General features: G+C 39.9%; 1 protein-coding gene across 1 annotated transcript in view; it reads right to left on the bottom strand.

The window, feature by feature from the left end:
- The window catches only part of CTTNBP2 (cortactin binding protein 2), a 167,154-nt gene that overhangs the window by 63,783 nt on the left and 79,732 nt on the right, over positions 1-23,639 (bottom strand). Inside the window, exons 8-11 of the mRNA XM_081331681.1 lie at positions 11,280-11,528; positions 9,893-10,010; positions 1,250-1,522; positions 32-127 (exon numbers count right to left, since the gene is read on the bottom strand). Coding sequence (XP_081187807.1) covers positions 32-127; positions 1,250-1,522; positions 9,893-10,010; positions 11,280-11,528 — 736 coding nt within the window. The remainder of the gene's footprint in view (positions 1-31; positions 128-1,249; positions 1,523-9,892; positions 10,011-11,279; positions 11,529-23,639) is intronic.

The following is a 23,639-nucleotide window of genomic DNA, read 5'->3' as shown; positions in this document are numbered from 1 at the left end:
TATGATGCTAGACAGAAATAAATGAATTTACCAAGTAAAGATATGATGATGTGTTCCACCTCACTGCTTTTCAAAAATTCCCAAGGTGGCTGGGGAAAAGTCTGACCTACTGACCATGAAATATTACCTGAGAAAGAAAGAAAGAGAAAGAAAAGAAAGAAAGAAAGAAAGAAAGAAAGAAAGAAAGAAAGAAAGAAAGAAAGAAAGAAAGAAAGAAAGAAAGAAAAGGAGTTCAGAGGCATACCCAGAGCACTAATAGTTTTATTATGATGCAATTTATATAATACATCACACACTTTTATATTTAATACAGTGACTATAGTACAACTCATGTGGGGGACTAAACAGTTCATTATTTTCCCCATCATATTTGAAAACTGAAATAAAGTTCAGGTAAAAAATGATAACTGAAATTGTTGGATTTCTGCAAATAAGGGTAAAGATAAAGTTTAATGAAATTTCTACCCGGCTTTTTATTGTAACTATTATTAATTTATAATCTGGCATTCATCTCTTTTATTATGCATAGATTAATGCAGAGTAAAGGAAATTACTGGAGACAATACATATAAATTCATTTTGCATATTATTCTACAGACCACATGAACTGTATAGATTCCACATGCTTTATCACTGATAACCTGACTCCTACAATAATAATTAAATTGGACCGTAATTTGTAATACGTATAATAATTTGTTCAAAATAACCCCCTTTGGTTGTTTATAAAAATAATAAAGATGGGATAAATACAAACAAAATAAACTATGACTCCACTCCAATTCCTAATTTGTCCTGATATACTCACCAGGAATCATGGTTTAATACAAACTCAAATCAATTCCTAACTAAACTAATAAGCCTGGTACGGGGGGAGGGGATGAATTAATCACACACTGGGATACATACATTATATTAAAATGGGGTGCATGGAATAAGTCACAGTTGGTTTCATATATCACACTAAAGCATGAATTATACTGTACAAATCAATGACTGGATTAATACAAGACAGTAAATTTAAAAAGCCAAATATCAACATTATACTGTAGTTGAATGTGATATTATATTATAGGTTTATTATCATTCAGACGCAGGAAGGAATAGATAAAGCCAAGTATTCCTTGAGGTCTCTGGTGAGTGTTAAATCTGAAGACAGTCTTTATATTCTACCAGCTTCTTGTAATTGGCTTAGATTTACAGAAGGTACTTTTTACATGTAAAAGATCTGTGAAACAACAGTGCTTACCCAGTTTGATGGATAATATACTGCATGCAGTGAGGCCGATGCTGAATTCTGTGGTATTATTAGGTGTCAAGTCTTCCAGGCTTCTCCATTCATCAGAGGCAATTGCTTGGAAATGGTTTGTCACTGCCTGAGTCACCGCTTTTGAAAAATCATCCCAGGTTGTCTGTTTTCGTATATTTAACCATACAATATTTTCCATATCAAAATCATCTGTACCATAGCAAGTTTGCTCAATCTGGGTTGCAGCAATCCGTAAAGGGATTTTAAAAGCATCTGTTTAAGTAGAATTAGAAAACTGTACATGTCTGCAACAGAGGCATAGCATTACCAGTACATTTTTTAATGCTTTGCATTTCTGGATCCAAGAACTAGTTCTGCATTTACATTAAAATATGAATCCAAGAGAAACAATGATTTTTTTTAAATAAAAATTATTTCACTTTATAGCAAAAGTTTACACAATGATGGTCTCAGATCTACCTTCATAATCTTTGATTGTTGTATGATCTTTTTCTTTCGTTAGATGAATATTGAATATATCTAAAATGCTTCAGATCCCAATAGACAGTAGCCATTTGCATCACACACTTTAGAGACATTATAGCTGGATAGATCACATGAAAGTTTTATTTAAAATCTGACAAAACGGTGAAATATTACTAATTTATATTTTCATTTCATGCTTCATGTTCTGTTTGAATCAGAAATGAAAAGTGTGTGGAGTATTCCTCACAACCATGTTAATGTGTTTTGCTCCTATCCTTGAGATGGAAGGAAAGTATTTTAATCAGTTGCAATGCTCCAACTTTACACACCTCCGTGATAAGGCCCAGCAGTGTTGCTGCCCACACACAATATAATAGCTACAGTATATAGAAAATTGCATATGTTCCAGTTAATAGAAATCAAGCTCAGTTCAATAGAGAGTTTATCTTTTAAAGTATCTACTTTAATCAGCTCTTTCCACTATTGTCCATATTACTTGTATTTTAATAAGTTTTTATCTTTGTACTGTGAGGTATACAAGAAGTGTACATGTTGTAATTTTCCCTTTCTGCTAAAGGAATAGGCATATAGAGGCACTTAGCCAAGGTATTTTTAGGAAAGGAGATATGGTAAGCTGGAGGAATAGAGAGAAACTATATACACTGACTTAAAATATACTTTTAGAATAGTGCACACTATTGTAGAATGGCATATAGCTTATGAATAACATATTTTCCATTTATATAAGGTTTATTCTTTATAAAAACTGCCTAGAATTAGTATTTTAAAGTATAACTATGAATCAAAGTGCAGCCATGTTTAACTGAAGCATGAACTCTGTTACACACATAGCTTCTAGATGCAAAGCAGGCATTCTTATAGATAATCAAGGGAAGACATAAATATTTTATAATTGCAGTTATCCAGTTTGGGTAACAGTTCACCTTATAGATAAGTCTATATCCTTAGTTACCAGGATGTTACAAATCATACCATAGGCAAAGAAGGGAAGATAAGACAGAAACAAAAGGGGCTTTTGATCTAATAATTGGAGGGTTTGGTAATTGTAATGGTTGTTAGGCGGTCGGAAAACATGTGACCAGGTAGGCCTATCAACTGCGCTCACTTTGGAAGGGTGTGGCATGATGCACGATACAGGGTATAAAAACCTATGCAAAAATTGAATCAGGTGTGAACTGTGGGATTTTCCATTACCAAGAGTTCCACCAGCTTTTGCAAAAACTTTAATAAAGCTTGTTTTGTTTTCTAACACCCTAGGAGTTGAATTTTTATTCCTCACAGTACAAAAGAAAAACCAGAAAGGCCATTGCTTCCCCTATTTTAAATTTCAAGAATATCCTACCATATTATTATTGTTCTAGCCAAATCATAATTTCTACATCTTGTGAAGGTTCTTGCTTTAATATTAACTTACTCTATTGTATATCAGCTTTCCCTAACTTGGCATCCTTCAAATATATTGGGATTACAAATCCTACAATTCCCAGAGAGCTCATCTTTACTAGTGTTTATGGTAACTGTCATCCAACTTATATATACAAGCCACCTAATTGAGGAATGATCAACTAAAAACAAATGCACAAAAAAGCAGAAGTAGGATTTTTTTCTTCTGTTCTGATAATCCCAAAATAAAAATATGTTTACTTAGGATACTTAGTAAAATATATATGCATTTCTACTGATCATTTCTTAATAAGCTGCCTGAGTGCGCACACACACCCATACCCACTTCAGCTCTAAAAGGAACAAAAAGAGAAATTTATTGGAATCATTTGATTATCTTTTATCCCCACACGCTCCTGCCAATTTTTGCTGGTCCATGAAATGGGATGGCATTCAAATGTGTATGGTTAGGGAAGAAAGTCTTAAAATATCTTAAAATTATTTTCTTTAGCACAACCTATATTCTGCACATTCTTTTTTTTCCTGCTTTAGTGTGTAAAATCTACTTTATTCCTTCATTTAAAATGCTGATTGTGGTTTGCTATAATAGATGCTCTGGTAAGAGTTTGAAGATACTTTGCTGCTGCATGTCAATTTCTCAATTGATATAAAAAGGTTCAACTTAATTAACTCTTCCATTTAAAGTTCCATGTGAGAGTGCCTTGGGGAAAAATCCATTCCATGCTAATTTAGGTGTCTAGATATGCCACTTCAGACTGGTCAATTTATAAATGGACAGAGGGATTAACACTGGAGCTCTGCCAAACCACAATGCTCACAAGAAGAGCATATATGGTGAATTTTCTCTGACTGGAGAAGCACCAATCTTTTCAAAGGATGCAACTCATGTTTGCATTTGAATACCATGATTATAAACTGGCAAGAAGCCATGAGCAATGCAATCGAGAATGTTGTTGTTAGTTGCAAAGTTGTGTCCGACCCATCGCAACCCTATGGACAATGTTCCTCCAGGCCTTCCTGTCCTCTACCATCTTCTGGAGTCCATTTAAGCTCACATCTACTGCTTCAGTGACTCCATCCAGCCACCTCATTCTCTGTCGTCCCCTTCTTCTATTGCCCTCAATCTTTCCCAGCATTAGGCTCTTCTCCAGTGAGTCCTTCCTTCTCATTAGATGGCCAAAGTATTTGAGTTTGAGCTTCAGGATCTGGCCTTCTAAAGAGCAGTCAGGGTTGATCTCCTCTAGGACTGACCGGTTTGATTGCCTTGCAGTCCAAGGGACTCGCAGGAGTCTTCTCCAGCACCATAGTTCAAAGGCTTCAATTCTTTGGCGCTCAGCCTTTCTTATGGTCCAGCTTTCACTGCCATACATTGCAACTGGGAAGACCATAGCCTTGACTATACGCACTTTTGTTGACAGGGTGATGTCTCTGCTTTTTAGTGTGCTGTCTAGATTTGCCATGGCTTTCCTCCCCAGGAGCAAGCGTCTTTTAATTTCTTGGCTACAGTCCCCATCTGCAGTGATCTTGGAGCCCAGGAAAATAAAATCTGTCACTACCTCCATTTCTTCCCCATCTATTTGCCAGGAATTGAGAGGGCCAGATGCCATGATCTTGGTTTTCTTAATGTTTAGTTTCAACCCAAGTTTTGCACTCTCCTTCTTCACTCGCAACAAGAGGCTCTTTAGTTCCTCTTCACTTTCTGCCATTAGAGTGGTATCATCTGCATATCTTAGGTTGTTGATGTTTCTTCCGGCAATCTTAATTCCAACTTTTGATTCATCTAGCCCTGCCTTTCTCATGATGTGCTCTGCATATAAATTAAATAGGCAAGGCGACAGTATACAGCCTTGCCGGACTCCTTTCCCAATTTTGAACCAATCAGTGGTTCCGTGTCCAGTTCTCACTGTTGCTTCTTGGCCTGCATATAGATTTCTCAAGAGACAAATAAGATGGTCTGGTATGCCCATCTCTTTAAGGACTTGCCAGAGTTTGTTATGATCCACACAATCAAAGGCTTTAGCATAGTCAATGAAGCAGAAGTAGATGTTTTTCTGGAACTCTCTAGCTTTCTCCATGATCCAGCGTATGTTAGCAATTTGATCTCTAGTTCCTCTGCCTCTTCGAAATCCTGCCTCTACTTCTGGTAGTTCTCGATCCACATACTGCTGGAGTCTAGCTTGTAGAATTTTAAGCATAACTTTACTAGCATGAGAAATGAGTGCAATGGTGTGATAGTTTGAACATTCTTTGGCACTGCTTTTCTTTGGAATTGGAATGTAAACTGATCTTTTCCAATCCTGTGGCCACTGTTGAGTTTTCCAAATTTGCTGGCAAATTGAGTGTAGCACTTTTACTGCATCGTCTTTTAAGATTTTGAATAGCTCAGCTGGAATACTGTCACCTCCACTAGCTTTGTTGTTGCTCAGCTTTTCTAAGGCCCACTTCACTTCACATTCTAGGATGTCTGGCTCGAGGTCAGTGACCACCTCATTGTGATTGTCAGGGATGTTAAGCTCATTCCTGTATAGTTCTTCTGTGTAATTTTGCCACCTCTTCTTAATCTCTTCTGCCTCTGTTAGGTCCCTGCCATTTTGGTCCTTTATCATGCCCATTTTTGCATGAAACATTCCTTTCATCTCTCCAATTTTCTTGAAAAGATCTCTGGTCCTCCCTATTCTATTGTTTTCTTCTATTTCTTTGCACTGTTCATTTAAGAAGGCATTCTTATCTCTTCTAGCTATTCTTTGGAATTCTGCATTTAATTGGGCATATCTTTCTTTTTCTCTCTTGCCTTTCGCTTCCCTCCTTTCCTCAGCTATTAGCAAAGCTTCCTCAGACAGCCATTTTGCTTTCTTGCATTTCTTTTTCTTTGGGATGGTTTTGGTTGCTACCTGTTGTACAATGTTGCGAACCTCTGTCCATAGTTCTTCAGGCACTCTGTCTATCAGATCTAATTCCTTAAATCTATTTGTCACCTCTACTGTATATTGAACAGGGATATGATTTAACTCATACCTGACTGGCCTAGCACTTTTCCCTACTTTCTTTAATTTAAGCCTAAACTTTGCAACAAGAAGCTCATGGTCTGAGCCACAGTCAGCTCCTGGTCTTGTTTTTACTTACTGTATAGAGCTTCTCCATCTTTGGCTGCAGAGCATATAGTCAATCTGATTTCTGTGTTGACCGTCTGGTGATGTCCATGTGTAAAGCCGTCTCTTGGGTTGTTGGAAAAGAGTGTTTGCTATGACCATCGTATTCTCTTGACAAAATTCTATCAGCCTGTGCCCTGCTTCATTTTGTACTCCAAGGCCAAACTTGCCTGTTATTCCGGTTATCTTTTGGCTTCCTACTTTAGCATTCCAATCCCCCATGACGATAAGGACATCATTTTTGGGTGTTAGTTCTATAAGGTGCTGTAGGGCTTCATAGAACCGGTCAATTTCATCCTCTTCAGCACCGGTGGTTGGGGCATAGACTTGGACTACTGTGATATTGAATGGTTTGCCTTGGATTCGAACTGAGATCATTCTGTCATTTTGAGGATTGTATCCCAGTATTGCTTTTCCTACTTTTTTATTGACTATGAAGGCTACTCCATTTCTTCTGAGGGATTCTTGCCCGCAGTAGTATACCTGATGGTCATCTGAATTAAATTCACCCATTCCTGTCCATTTTAGTTCGCTGATACCTAAGATGTCGATGTTTAATCTTGTCATCTCTTGTTTGACCACGTCCAGCTTTCCTTGATTCATGGATCTTACATTCCAATCGAGAATAGCCTCAGTGAAAAACCCTGAACAACCATAAGATTGGTCTGCAAAATTGAAATAATGATATCCTCTCACTGAATTAGCTTGAGAAAATATAAATTCAGCATGAAATAATAAGCGTGATTTTGACAACTTTTCTTTAATGTAAATGGGACATAAAAGAATGTGATTAGTGCTAAAATGATTACTGGAAATATCATGAATAATCAACAGTGCTCTAATGTGCCTTCAGTCTGTACTTTTGTTGTTGTTAGTTGTGAAGTCATGTCTGACCCATCGCGACCCCATGGAGAATTTTCCTCCAGGCCTTCCTATCCTCTACCATCTTCTGGAGTCCATTTAAGCTCACGCCTACTGCTTCAGTGACTCCATCCAGGCACCTCATTCTCTGTCGTCCCCTTCTTCTATTGCCCTCAATCTTTCCCAGCATTAGGCTCTTCTCCAGTGAATCCTTCCTTCTCATTAGGTGGCCAAAGTATTTGAGTTTCAACTTCAGGATCTGGCCTTCTAAAGAGCAGTCAGGGTTGATCTCCTCTAGGACTGACTGGTTTGAATGCCTTGCAGTCCAAGGGACTCGCAGGAGTCTTCTCCAGCACCATAGTTCAAAGACCTCAATTCTTTGGCACTCAGCCTTTCTTATGGTCCAACTTTCACAGCCATCAGTCTGTACTATGTATGGCTAAAACTTATGGCAAGGCAAGTTTGAAAATCTTTGACAAGGATGGCTCAAGAGCAGGGCTTTTTTTCTCATAGAACGCTCAGAACGGAGTTCCGGCACCTTTTTTGGATGGAACCTTGTAGGGTAGGCAAGGCGGGTTGTATGACATGTGTGAGTTCCGGCACCTTTTTCTTTTACAAAAAAAGCACTGCTCAAGAGAAATGAGTGCAAACCATAAAAAGAGATATATGGTGAATGTCCGAAATGTAATAGCATATATTACCTTAAATTTACAAAACCCACCCTTATTTTAAAAATATGTTATGCTATCTCTATAGAGAGGTATACATCCTGTTTTCCTCAAGAAGCTTCAAATGGCACAGAGAGCTTTACCTTTTCAACATTTCTCATGAAACAGTTCTGTAAAGTAGGTTGGATTGATCCTTGGCTGTTTTCACATGATGTGAACAGCCTACTCCATTCCAACATTCTTCCTGAAGACTGAATTCTCTCACCTCACCTCTTTTTCTTCTTTTGCCAGAGCAAGTCCAAATAAAAGCATCAGTGTGCTATAGCAACAGTTATCACCATTATGGAGAGCCTCAGATGAGCTACCTGCGTCTTATCTATTCTCATACCATGTTTTCCCAAAAATAAGCCCCTCCCCTAAACTAAGACCTACCCTGATTTTTTGTGGGGGGGAGAGGGCTAATATAAGCCCTACCCCAAAATAAGCCCTAGTTAGGACCCTGCCCACTCCATCCCACCTTGCTGCCACAATGGGGTAGGAGGCTGTGCAGCATACCATGCCACTGCCGCTATAACAAGGCAAGGCAGGTGGGGGAGGGGGTGGAGCTGTCCCACACTTTTCTCACCCGCTTACCTGTACTTCAGCCCCCCGCCAGACCATTTCTTGATTGGCGACCTTTCACTCCCCTCCCGAACTGGACTGCCCTGTTATGGCAGATGGGATGGGCAGAGTAGGCCCGGTCCCCCTCTGCCGTTTTGGAGCCAGCGGGGGAGTGACGGTGAATGGCTCCACTACCACTGCGTACTGCTGGAGGGGCTGTCTTTAAGCTTCATCCCACAGATCACCTGCCTGGGCACAGCCGCTGCCTCTTTGTCCTCCATCAACTCTCCCAGGCCACCTGCCTCCAATAGCCCTTTGTCACCTATCTCACAGAGAATGGAGAACGAAGAATGCAGTGGCTTTGTGCAGGGATGCAAAGCAGAGAACAGCACTTGCTTGCTGCCTGCATTGTCCACCATCTCCCTTCTCCCTTCTAGAAACAGCAGCCCCATTTCCTGCCGCTTCTCCTCCCAGCGCAGCTCCTCCCGCTTCCCAAAAACATTTCTTTGCTAACCTGCTTTACAGCTCTGGCATGTTTCTCTTCTACTGCAGGGAAACGGAGTTTGTGGGACTAAAAAAAGTTCAGTCAGACCTTCCAACTTCTTGCAAAATCTTTTTTTTTCACTGATCAAGGAATGGCCTGGCAGGGGGGGATGAAGTACTGGTAAACAGGTACAAGGCACATGAGGCAGCTCCACCCCCTCCATCTGCCTCGCCTCATTGTGATGACAGTGGCGCAATGTGCCACGTGGCCTCTTGCCACAAGCGGCACAGCAGAAGTGGGTCAGCAGCCATGTGAGCTGCTGGACGGGGCTGTTGGTACCAACGCCACGAGGCGAGGCAGGTGTCACAAAAAATATAAGACACCCCCAAAATTAAGATCTAATGCCTCTTTTAGAGGCAAAAATAATATAAGAGAGGGTCTTACTTTTGGGGAAACATGGTAGTCCCATTATTTTTCACTAGCCGTGGGAGGGAGAACAAACAATTCCAGAAAGAAATTTACTAGAGCAGCTCCATATCTCAAGGGCTGCCTAGGATGGTGTTTTGATCTTTGGAAAGGTAAGGGTAATTTATGCTCCATCAGTATTTTGGGCAAGGATGACTAGGGGAAGCCTGATTTAATTCTGAACAAATTAGATCTATTTGGGGCTACATTTAATCTCTAAAAACTATTATATCATTTGATAGTGTCATGACAATCTCTCTGCAACTACAAGATCTAGTCAAGCATCTCAAATGAACAGGACCAGTGAGTGGACTTGGACAATACCATAACTATTCCATCATTAAGGCTTTCCACCAGAGAACATTCTCTATTGTCAGGTTACATAGAAATAGAGAGAAGTCTTAACATCTGTAATTAGTAGGATATTCTGCATTACATGGGAATTATGCATATTTTATGTGTTTTACAGAAACACTCTGGTACTCATATAAGACTGTTAACTTACTCAAGTTCTCTAGAAGATGTTTACAATCATCAGTAGCAACATCATGTAGTGTTCGGTTGCACTTATCTTTTCTTTCAGCCTCCAGTCCCCCATGGCTACATAAAACTTCTAGGCAGCTCTGGAAAATTAGTAACAATATAGTTTGAAGGATACAAGGGATTGGTATGAACTGGATTCAGCTTTTATAATTTTTTAAAATGAATGCTTCTCATCACCCAAACAAGTTATATATAAAAAGAACTAGCTTTCCATTTTTCAGCATGGGATTCCATGAATTTATATTGCATATTGCAACAATATTGCATATTGCACACACACACATACATAAAACAAAATGTTTTCTTTTTAATTACAAGCAAAACATACCTAATACTTATGCAGAAAATAAATAGACTGGATTAATTACAAGCCCCATTATTCCTAAGGAGTAAATATACCAGATGAACTTTGAAGAATGATAGAAATTATAGTGTTTATCAAAAGGCTCTGGGTTGAAGACCATGGTACAGGTTTTTTATGATACAACTGAATAGGAAAAATAGGAAAAATATATGCCACAGAACCCAGATTTGAAAAAGTGATCCTCTGCATTCATTTACTTTAGCGGGGAAAGATGATTTATAGATGTGTCAAAAGCCTAATGAGTTGATTGTAATATCCGTTTAAAAGTCTAAGAAGTATTTTGCTTTAATGTGGAAACAAGGCAGTTTATAAACAGGCAATTTTTCACAGTCTGCACATATAGCCATTACTACTGTGGAGTCCACTGCAGTTTATATAATAGCCAAGTAGCACTCTAGTTTGTGTTGGCTCTTTTAGAAAGACACTATGTGAAGGGGCAATAGGGGTACAAGATCTATGACTTATTCATCTAATTTAGTCTTTCCAATTATACCCAGCTAAAATGTTTCTATTAGGTCCCTTAGAGGATAAGGAATAGCATAGAATTTAGACAGTAATCTTATAAGCCAACAATTAGGAAACCAACCATCTCTATTGTTGGTTCCACAAGGCACAACACTGGCCACAATTGTTAAAATACAAATATGTGGATTAGATTAATACTAATTGCTTTATTTTCCTTTGGTGGCAATAAATCTGTAAAGGATTTTCATGTTTGTCTTTTGTTAGATAATTTTGAATTCTATAATGTAGGATATTTACTTCAACCATCATTCCAGTCTTAAAACTGGTTTACATTCTCCTTCATCTTCATGACAACACATTCATATTTTTTATCCCTAAACTAACCTTGTCCCCTTTTTAAATAGCATCCTAAATTAAGATAAAATTTGGCCTCAAATATATCAGCCATGCATACCAGTGCAATTGTCATTTAAATCTGATGCCCAACATCCTAAACAATGTGCTAGATAGACAAATTGACCTTAAAGCCTTTTGATGCTGCAATGTGGGCTGCAGTCCAGCCATCTTTGTTTTCACAGTTGATGAGATCTGCAGGAACAACAGGCTTTGCTTTATAGCTAAAGAAATCTTCACTCCCTAAGCTCAAGATGTTGTTAGCATCTGCTTCATTCTCAAAGCTTCCATCTCCTGATTTTCCATAATACATCAAAAACTTTAGGCAATCAACATTATCAGCATCAACAGCAGCATGAAATGGAGTCCAGCCATCCTAGATCAATTAAAAACAAATTTAAAACAAGTTCAGGATCCTTAATAAATGAATTAGTACCATGAATGAATGAATGCACAAATAAGCAAACATTTTCTTAAACTTGTTCTCTTCTAAATATCTCATGTTTTTGCAATACTTTTGGTAAAGACTCCCTCTACTACCTTCCATATATCAGAATCTAATAGGAAAAGAAAATGCTTTATCTGACTTTTTGACCACAGCTGCTTTTAGAAAGAGAGAGAGACTATAAATTAGGGAATAGGGCAAAATGAGTCTAATGAGTGCAAAGGATGCTTTTAGCTCTATGAAGCAAAATAAGATCACCGATAATAATGTCTTGTATTCCTAGGAAATGTAGAAAAAATATCACCACATGGAAACATTGATGCAGGTATAAACACATGCTTACTGTCAGAATCCATTTATATCACATTCATAAATTTTAAAACATTATCCCCCACCCCGGATTCTGCCATCTCCCGAGGAAGGAGGAGCGAATGTGGATTCAGCCTGCCTTAGGTTATTTCAAAGACCAAGGGAAACCTTTTGAACTGGGGGAACAAAGGGGAGGGTTAGGGAATGAGGCATCTGGCCTGTGTCTCCATTTGAATCTGTAAAGGAAGAAGGTAATAACCGTAAAGATTCAAAGTTTCCTTTTTCCCCACAAAAGGGATGACATGAAGTAAATGATGGGGGGCTGACCACATGGGGTTGAGGGAAGTGGAGTTGAACCGGGAACTCCTTATAAAGTCTCAATCTGTAAAACTATACCAGGTCCCGTCTTGTATTTCCACAACCAAACATGTCCTAGTAAAAATTCCCTTTGGACTAGAGCTGACTCCACATATTGGTTCACCTCTACTAGTGAGCTACACAATACTGAAATACTAAGATAGTATAAGAAATCCTTGAGGAAGCCACCTATATTTCTTTTTCCCCTTTTCCTTTTAATTTTCTAGCAGTTTCAGAAGTAAAACAGGCACATTAATTTGGGCAAAAGTAGAGCTAGATCTGTAAGGGACGTGGTGGCTCAGTGGGTTAGGACGCTGAGCTTGTCGATCAGATGGTCGGCAGTTTGGCGGGTCGAATCCCAAGTGCCGCGTAACAGAGTGAGTGCCTGTTACTCATCCCAGCTTCTGCCAACCTAGCAGTTTGAAAGCACGTAAAAATGCAAGTAGAAAAATAGGGACCACTACAGTGGGAAGGTAACAGTGTTCCGTGCGCCTTTGGCGTCTAGTCATGCCGGCCACATGACCATGGAGATGTCCTCGGACAAGCGCTGGCTCTTCGGCTTTGAAACAGAGATGAGCACCGGCCCCTAGAGTTGGAAACGACTAGCACGCATGTGCGGGGGAACCTTTACCTTTAGAGCTAGATCTAGGGATAAATATATGGATGATTCCTCACCATGCTGGCTGGAAATTTTAAAAACTGCATTTTAAACTCTAAAGAATATCTGTTCAAGAAGGGCTCCGGCAGATCACATGTATTTGGGGCAGATTTTCAACTTATTGTTCTTTATTGAATAAAATAAACTATCTTGGTAAGATATAAGTTATATGGATCATATTTTTCTTGATAGTGGAACAAATTTTGGGATTTGTTCATTGCCAGCTATGTAGATACTTCCACTGTTCTGCTCACCAGTAAGACAATTATAGTCATTATTGGAACCTTGTCAGATATTTAATTTATTATTCTGGTTGGTTGCACAGTCAGCCAGATGCTTAGACTGAACTTGGCATTTTTATCCACTTATCTTTCCTAAAGACCTGGGATAGGCGTATGTTTTATTATTATTATTATTATTGCAAATCTTACACATTTATATAAGAACATGCTTACTTTATGGCACTATGCGATGCCAGAAGTGTTTTTCCACATTAGCATAATGTAGAAAGCACAAAAGCACAAAGGAAGTACAACTACTTTGGAAATAATTTTCAGTTTTGTTTGATTCATTTCTTTTAAACAGGCAACCTCTGAATGCATATATTTACTATATTAATATACTCTGGGTTCTCTTCAAGTTATGTAAATTTTACACTTTTTATTACTAATCCTTCCCCTTTCCCCAATTAGTACATTTCAGCTGACAGAACAAGGCTTCTCTGCTCTTAAATGGCAAATTATAAACTGCAGTATTTTCCAGTATTCTTTATTCTGAAAAAAAATATGCAACCTTCTTCTTCAAAATGCAACTCCTGCATCAATTTGTGTTTCAACCAAGGTCAAGTGGTCAAGATCAATAGAGAAATAATTTTGTCAATTAGCTTTTTTGTCACAAAGGCAATTACAAATAAAGGATAAAATAATAATATTGATATTACTTTTAAAGATCCATTTTAAAAGTTCTTTATGTCTTGTGGATTATGTTCCCCAAGTAATTAAAACTATAATTATTCACTATATCATTTGACTGAAATCCAATGGAAGTGAATAAAAAACACAATACTGCATTTTAACAGCATGACTGCCCACATACGTTTTGTTGCCAGAATATCATTTTCCATGTCATTACTTTTTTAATATTTGCAGCATAAACTACCAACACCTCTCTTCTTTTTCTTGGATATAAAAATGCAATAAAAACAAAAGAAATCATTAAGAACTTTCTGCTTCTTCATGATATTTGTCAGGCTTGCTAAATGACGTAGTTCAGCTGAGAAAATGTAATGGGATTTTGATGTGAAATTATGCTTGTGCAAATTAATTTACCCATCAATAATATGCATTTGATTATTATATAAATTGATATACTTTAGAGGCTTTAGAAATAATACTCAAATTTTGAGATGGAGGACAGGACATTAAGAAAAACAATAGGTAAGCAAAAAGGTGTAAATGAGACAGCAGGAACTGGATTTTTTAATGTGTGTGCATATACGTGTCTATAGAAATAGAGAAGAAAAGCTATGATAGCAAAAATAGTAATAATAATATTATTAATAATAATAATAATAATAATAATAATAATAATAATAATAATAATAATAATAATAATAATAATAATAGTTGGAAGGGACCTTGGAGGTCATCTAGTCCAACCCCCTGCTCAGGCAAGAAACCTTATACCATTTCAGGCAAATGGCTGTCCAGTCTCTTCTTAAAAACTTCCAGTGTTGGAGCATTCACCACCTCTGGAGGCAGGTTGTTCCACTGGTTAATTGTTCTAACTGTCAGGAAGTTTCTCCTTAGTTCTAGGTTGCTTCTCTCCTTCACTAGTTTCCATCCGTTGCTTCTTGTCCTGCTTTCAGGTGCTTTGGAGAATAGCTTGACTCCCTCTTCTTTGTGGCAGCCCCTGAGATATTGGAACACTGCTATCATGTCACCCCTCACCCTTCTCTTCATTAAACTACACATACTGTACCCAATTCCAGCAACCGTTCCCTATATGTTTTAGCCTCCAGCCCCCTAATCATCTTTGTTGCTCTTCTCTGTACCCTTTCTAGAGTCTCGACATCTTTTTTACATCGTGGTGACCAAAACTGGATGCAGTATTCCAGGTGTGGCCTTACCAAAGCATTGTAAAGTGGTATTAGTACTTCACTTGATCTTGATTCTATCCCTCTGTTAATGCAGCCTAGCACTGTGTTGGCTTTTTTGGCAGCTGCAGCACACTGCTGGCTCATATTGAAGTGATTGTCTACTAAGACTCCGAGTTCCCTCTCACAGTTACTACTATTGAGCAAGGTACCAACTATACCTATGCATTTGATTTTTCCTGCCTAAATGTAGAACCTTACTTTTTTCACCATTGAATTTCATTTTGTTAGATAGTGCCCAGTGTTCGAGTCTGTCCAGATCCTTCTGTATCTTAAGCCTATCTTCTAGAGTATTGGCTATTCCTGCCAGCTTGGTGTCGTCTGCAAATTTAATGAGTTCCCCATCTATCCCCTCATCCAAATCATTAATGAAGATATTGAAGAGCACTGGGCCCAGAACAGAGCCCTGGGGCACCCCACTACACACTTCCTTCCATGTAGATGTGGTTCCATTGAGGACCACACGTTGAGTACGGCCTGTCAGCCAGCTACGAATCCATCTGGTGGTGATGCTATCTAACCCACATTTTTCTATCTTATCAAGTAGTAGGTTGTGATCTACTTTATCAAATGCCTTACTGAAGTCCAAGTAAATTATATCTACAGCATTCCTCTGGTCCACTAATTTTGTCACTTGGTCAAAGAATGTAATAAGATTTGTCTGGCATGATCTGTTTTTGACAAACCCATGTTGACTTTTAGTGATGACTTTGTTTGCATCAAGGTGTTCGCTGATTTGTTGTTTGATTATCTTTTCCAGAATCTTCCCAGGTATTGAGGTCAGGCTGATAGGTCTGTAGTTTCCTGGATCTATTTTTTTCCCTTTTTTGAAGATGGGAACTACATCAGCTCTCTTCCAGTCCTCTGGTAGTTCCCCAGTGCTCCAGGATCTCTGAAAAATATAGTTCAGTGGTTCTGAGATCACGTCTGCCAGTTCCTTGAGAACCTTGGGGTGTAATCCATCTGGTCCTGGTGATTTGAACTCGTCTAGGCTGGACAGGTGCTCACTTACCATTTTCTTGCCTATCTTAACTTGCGTTTCTATTCTGTTTTTTATGGCACTGGTTTTGGTAGGTTGGACTGTTTTTTCCCTTTGTGTAAAGACAGATGCAAAAAACGAATTAAATAGTTCTGCTTTCTCCCTATTTCTTGTCACCTTCTTGCCACTTTCCCCCACTAATGGACCAATCATTTCCTTAACTTTTTTCTTGTTTTTTATATGTTGAAAGAAGCATTTTTTGTTATTTTTGACTTTGGTCGCAAGCCTTAGTTCATTTTGAGCCTTCACTTCATCTTTGCAGGCACGGGCTATTTATTTATTTATTTATTTGTTTGTTTGTTTGTTTGTTTGTTTGTTTGTTTGTTTTTATATACCGCCCTTCTCCCGAGGGACTCGGGGCGGTGTACAGAGCAAGGTAGGTATACAATTAAACAATAGTAAAAACAAATGAAACCCCAAGAGCTATCAGGCCAGGCCGGACTGCTGGAACAAGTAAGTTTTTAAGTCGCGCCGGAAGGTGCGAAGGTCAGGGGCCATCCGGATTTCGGTAGGCAAGCAGTTCCAGAGGGTTGGCGCACCCACTGAGAATGCCCTCCCCCTGGGGGCCACCAGCCGGCATTCTTTGACCGGTGGCACCCTGAGGAGGCCCTCTCTGTGGGAGCGCACAGGACGGAGGAGTGTTGACGTTGGCAGAAGGTGCTCCCGTAGGTAATCCGGACCCATGCTATGTAGGGCTTTGTATGTCATTGTTAGCACCTTGAATTTCACTCGGAAGGCAACCGGAAGCCAGTGCAGCTCACGGAGGAGAGGTGTGATATGGGAGTATCGGGAGGCCCCCAAAAGTGTCCGTGCAGCTGCACTCTGCACCAGTTGAAGCTTCCGAGTGGCTCTCAAGGGCAGCCCCATGTAGAGAGCGTTACAGTAGTCAAGGCAAGAGGTCACAAGTGCATGGGTGACTGTACGTAAGGCATCCAGGTCCAGATAAGGTCGTAGTTGGCGCACCAGTCGAACCCGAGTGAAGGCCCCCCTGGCCACAGCTCCTATGTGCTCTTCCAAGGATAGCTGTGAGTCTAGGAGGACACCCAGGTTGCGGGCCCTATCAACAGGGGGTAATAACTCACCCCCGATGTTAAGGGATGGAATGCTCTGAGTATCCTGGCATGCCGGTATGTACAGCCATTCAGTCTTGTCCGGGTTGAGTTGAAGCCTGTTTCTCCCCATCCATTCCCGAACCGCTTCCAGGCAACGGGACATCACGTCGAGGGCATCACTGATGTTGTTTGGGGTTGAGATGAAAAGCTGGGTGTCATCAGCATACTGATGGTACCCTACTCCAAAACCGCGAATGATCTCACCTAGCGGTTTCATGTAGATGTTGAACAGGAGAGGCGAGAGAACCGACCTGAGGGACTCCACAAACGAGAGGCCTCGGAGTCGACCTCTGTCCTCCTGCCAACACTGACTGCGAGCGTCCCAGGAGAAAGGAGGAGAACCACCGCAGAACCGTGCCTCCCACTCCCAATCCCCTGAGGCGCCGCAGCAAGATACCATGGTCGATGGTATCGAAAGCCGCCGAAAGGTCTAATAAGACTAGGACAGAGGAATGGCCCCTGTCCCGGGCCCTCCAGAGATCATTCATCAGAGCGACCAATGCCGTCTCCGTGCTGTAGCCCAGCCTGAAGCCCGATTGGCACGGGTCTAGATAATCCGCTTCATCCAGGACCTGAGGAAGCTGATGCGCCACCACACTCTCAACAACCTTCGCAAGGAAGCGAAGGTTGGAGACTGCTGATATTCTGACTTAGTTATGTGCCCCTCTTTCCAATTCTTATATTTGTCCTTTTTATCTTTCAATTTATCAGAGAGTTCTTTATGCAGCCATGCTGGTTTCTTTTGAGAGCTGTTATTTTTCTTCTTTGTTGGTATTGTACTAGACTGGGCCTTTATTATCTCACTTTTCAAAATTTCCCAAGCTTCTTGAGTTGTTTTCCCCTTTAGGATTCTCCCCTTTAGGATTCTCATCCATGGAATTCTTCCCAAGGTCTCTCTAAGTTTATTGAAATTAGCTCTTTTAAAGTCCAAGACTCTAGTTTGGCTGTGTTCTATTGCTTGTGCCTCCAGAATGTTGAATTCCAATATTGCATGATCACTTCCCCCCAAGGTTCCTGTGGCTTCGACACCTTCTATCATTTCATCTCTGTTTGTGAGAATTAAATCCAATATGACTAATCCCCTAGTTCCCTTCCCTACTTTTTGGGAGAGAAAGTTGTCTGCTAGGTTTGACAGGAATCTGTTTGATCTTCCACTTGGTGCAGAGTTTGTCTCCCAGTTGATATCAGGGTAATTAAAGTCCCCCATTACTATTGTGATGTGCTTCTTACATACCTTAGTTAGCTGACTAGCAAAAAGTTCATCTATTTCCTCTGCTTGGTTGGGCGGCCTATAGTATACACCTATGGCAATGTCATTTTTTCCCCTTTTATATTGACCCAAATGCTTTCAAGTTTACAGTTTTCGTCATTGTTGTGCTCTATTTCTATAGAGATAAAGTTATTTCTTATATATAGAGCAACTCCTCCTCCTCTTTTGTTTAGTCTGTTTCTTTTAAATAGTTTAAATCCCTCTAGCTGTGTGTTCCATTTGTAGGTTTCGTCCCACCATGTTTCCGTAATGGCAACAATATCATATCTGCCCTGATTTACCTGAATTTCTACTTCACCCTGCTTACTGTTCATACTCTGTGCATTAGTGTATAGACATTTGAGTCCTTTATGACTGACCCTGTGTTTACTTGCTGCATAACTTGTGTGGTTCCTGGATTCCCCTATTTCAGACATGTCAAACACAAGGCCTGGGGGCCAGATCTGGCCCGCAAAGTGATTTCATGTGACCCATGAAGCCATCCTGGAAACAGTGAGGGAACGGCCCCCACTGCCTTGGCCCTGGCCCAGAGACCCTCCTTTCGCCAGAGACCCTCAGATCTGTCCCACTCCTGCCCAGGCCCCCATAGGCACCCTTGATGCGAACGCTGTAGAGCTGGCCACGCCCACCCAGTAGGTCATATGCACTCTAGCCACACCTACCCAGTAGGCCACGCCCACCCAGGCCATACCCACCTGGCCCCCTGAGGGCAACCGCAATGCTGATGCGGCCCTCAATGAAATTGAGTTTGACACCCCTGCCCTATTTTCTTAGATTGCCGGGGACAGTGATGTTCTGTATCAATTAACTCACTATCCCCATTATTTAGTTTAAATGTTCCTCCAAAAAAGCTGTGATTTTATTGCCAAGTAACTCAGTCCCTTTCTTGGATGGATGCAGACCATCTCTTTTATACATTTTTTCATTGGACCAGCTACAGACATCATGACTAATATAACCAAAGCCTTCTCCTTTACACCACTCCTTTAGCCACATATTAAATTCTGCTATACGCTGGCCTTTTCCATTTTGCTCCTTATACACTGGTAAAACCTCTGAAAAAGTAAGCCTACAGCCTATTCTGCTAAGTTCCTGCCCCAAGCTCTGGAAATCATTCTGCACAGAGAGTACATCTTTTTGGGACAGATCATTAGTGCCAAGATGTACAATAGCCTCCACATCACAGTCCTTGCTGGCATTCTTGATTATTTTAAAAATACGCTTCTTGTCCCTACTGGCAGTAGCACCTGGAAGACACCTGACCTCTTTCAAAACCTCTGTGTCCTTTCCTAAGTTTACATCCCTTATAATTGAATCACCAACCAGAAGGTGGCTTCTCTTTTTGGATGCCTTTCTGTTCTTGCATGACTGGTGTGTAATACCAGATTCACACTTCTCCCTGTCGAAAACAAGTTTTTCATCTTGGACCACGATCCCCTGCTTATTTGAGTTATTATCACAGATACCTTTACCTGTCTCCTTAATGTCCTTATTAAGGTCAGAAAGGGCACTGTATCTGTTGTGCAGGGACACAGCGAAAGCTTTGGGTTTATGGTTCACAGATCTCACCCTGCCAGATCCCACGGTTGTCCACACTGCCCTTCTCCTGCAGGATCTTTGTGGTAGAGGGGGCTGATAGCACGGAGGCTCAATAGGGTAGAAGGGCTGAACTGGACACCTAATTTCTGCCTGAAGAGCACAGATTACAGACCCTAGATAAATATTCTGTCCTTGTAGACTAGTGATTTGTTTACAGATAGGACAGTTTCCAAGTTTGAAAAGGGTACTGCGAAAGACAGCTGCAAAACAGGTGTTGCACTGAACTAAGCCAGACATGCTGAGTTACAACGAATCTCAGATGCACATGCCCTGAATGTACCGCTTCTGTTTTTGATATTTAGTTATATAATTCCTTTTTTGGTGCAGCCCTTGCAAAACGTACAGCATGGAGCACTTCCCAGCAGCTCTGAAAGTTGAAATTCTGCTGAAAAGCGATGGAGATCCAATGAGGACCCCAAATACAGTTCAAATACAATGCAAACCAATCAGGGCTCTAGCTCTGAAAGTTGAAATTCTGTAGTAATACTGTATATCCCTTAAAAATATCCCTGAATTCAGGAATTGCACTTGAATTTTGAAGAAAAAGAAAAAAATTCCCCCAATGTGGAATTCAGTATTTCAAAGCTACGCAAGTTGCAAATCTTATTTCTCTGCTTTGAAATAATAAATCAATGGGTTTATTTGCTGAATATATATCTGCTTTGAAATCAGTGGATTTATTTCTGAACATTTAAGATAGTACTGTCAGAGCATAACAAAAACACTCATATATGTAAGATTAAACATTGCATTACTTACATATATATATATATATATATATATATATATATATATATATATATATATATATATATATATATAACCCTGATAATGTATAACATGTAGCACAATCAGATTCTATCAAATCTGCACAATACTGTATATAGTGCTACTTTGCAAAATGCAATAGCCCATTATGAAAGCCACTGTAGCCACAGACTACATATATACACATGTTTGAATGCTTGTGCCTAAATATAGAAACATATACTGTATGGAGAGGAGAATATGGATATTTAAAGCAGTTGATTCATTATATATTGTATAGTGCAATACACTCCTTTCAATGGAGCAACAATTCATCTGATTCAAGATTCATCTTTATTCATTGTGTCCTTTGTAAATATGGCTTTAAAGTGTAGCAATGTCTTCAGTGGTTCATAATACAAAATTAGTACCTATGTAGAAAATGATGACCACCTTCAATTAAGGCAGGGAAAGTTTAGACAAACTGCAAGGGGAGAGCAATAAAAGGACCTTGCCTTATTGTAATGTGACGTGTCCAAGATTTTGTTGCAGAGGTAAGACAAAACTCTACCACACATTATGCAAATAAAGATAACAGAAGAATTGTGAACAATGTCACTTCTCATCTTATAGCTGCCAAGTATGAGAATAAGAAAAATAGTTATTTCAGGAATCTTAGAGGAAAAGTGCCAATTGAAAGTTGTTTAAGGCAGTGGTCTCCAAACTTTGTGGCTTGCCAGCCAGTCGGGGGAGGAGGAGATAAATAGGTCCTTGTGAATGATAGGCAGGCACATGTGAGAATATGCAGCTCCATTTGTGTGAGCTTCACGTGGAAGCGCAAGATAGGTGCCACTTGCATGAGGGTAGCTTCGCATGCAAGTGCAAGTAGGCCACTGCACGATTTTGCCTGCTATCTGCACAGCCAGATTCCAAACAAGTGGTGGCCTGGTAGTGGCCTGTGGCCCAGGGGTTGGGGATTCCTGGTTTAAGGTTTGCCATATAAAAATGAAATATTTATTTTATTCCAAAAATGTCATGAATAGGGTATTTATAGTGAGTAGAGTAGATATGAATAGATATAGAACAGAATACAGAATAACAGAGTTGGAAGGGACCTTAGATATCTTGTAGTCCAACATCCTTCTCAGGCTGAAAACCCTATACCATTTCAGACAAATGGCTGTCCAGTCTCTTCTTAAAAACTTCCAGTGTTGAAGCATTCACAACTTCTGGAGGCAGGTTGTTCCACTGATTAATTGTTCTAACTGTCAGGAAATTTCTCCTTAGTTCTAGGTTGCTTCTTTCCTTGATTAGTTTCCATCCGTTGCTTCTTGTCCTGCCTTCAGGTGCTTTGGAGAATAGCTTGACTCCCTCTTCTTTGTGGCAAACCTTGAGATATCAGAACACTGCTATCATGTCACCCTTAGTGCTCCTCTTCATTAAACTAGACATATCCAATCCCAGCAACTGTTCTTTATATGTTTTAGCCTGCAGTCCCCTGATCATCTTTGTTGCTCTTCTCTGCACTCTTTGTAGACTCTCAACATCTTTTTTACATTGTAGTGATCAAAACTGGATGCGATACTTCAAGTATGACCTTACCAAGGCATTATAAAGTGGTACCAACATTTCACATGATCTTGTATGTTAATGCAGTCTAGAACTATGTTGGCTTTTTTGGCAGCTGCAGCACACTGCTGGCTCATATTTAAATGATTATACACAAGGACTCCAAGAGCCCTCTCACAGTAACTACTATTGAGCCTGGTACCACCTATGCTATACCTGTGTATTTGGTTTTTCTTGCCTAAATGTAGAAACTTACTTTTTTCACCACTGAATTTCATTTTGTTAGATAGCGCCCAATGTTCAAGAATGTCAAGATCCTTCTGTATCTTAAGCCTATCTTCTGAAGTGTTGGCTATTCCTGCCAGCTTGGTGTTGTTTGCAAATTTGATGAGTTCCTCATCTATCCCCTCATCCAAATCATTGATGAAGAGGTTGAAGAGCACTGGGCCTAGAACAGAGCCCTGGGGCACGCCACTACACACTTCTCTCCATGTAGATGCAGTTCCATTGAGGACCACACACTGGATACAGCTGGTCAGCCAGCTACGAATCCATCTGGTGGTGATGCTGTCTAACCCACACTTTTTTATCTTATCAAGTAGTAGGTTGTGGTCTACTTTATCAAATGCCTTACTGAAATCCAAGTAAATTATATCCACAGCATTCCTTTGGTCCACTAATTTTGTCACTTTATCAAAGAATGCAATAAGATTTGTCTGGCATGATCTGTTTCTGACAAATGTTGGCTTTTGGTTATCATTTTGTTTGCATTTAGATGTTTCCTGATTCGTTGCTTGGTTCCTCTCCAGAATCTTCCCAGGTATTGAGGTCAGGCTGATAGGTCTGTAGTTTCCTGGATCTATTTTTTCCTTTTTTGAAGATGGGAACTACATTAGCTCTTTCCAGTCCTCTGGTAGTTCCCCAATGCTATAAGATCTTTGAAAGATATAGTTCAGTGGTTCTGAGATCACATCTGCCAGGTCCTTCAGAATCTTGGGGTGTAATCTATCTGGTCCTCATGATTTGAACTTGTCTAGGGTGGACAGGTACTCACCATTTTCTTGCCTATTTTACCTTGTATTCCTAATCTGTTTTTATGGTACTGTTTTTGATAGGTTGGACTGTTTTTTTCCCTTTTATATAAAGATGGATGCAAAAAATGAGTTAAGCAGTTCCTGTTGCTTGTCACCTTCTTGCCACTTTCTCCCACTAATGAACCAACATTTC

Source organism: Vipera berus (genome assembly GCF_964194415.1).
Source record: "Vipera berus genome assembly, chromosome: 6".
Taxonomy (NCBI): domain Eukaryota; kingdom Metazoa; phylum Chordata; class Lepidosauria; order Squamata; family Viperidae; genus Vipera; species Vipera berus.
This window is presented reverse-complemented; position numbering and strand designations above follow the sequence as displayed.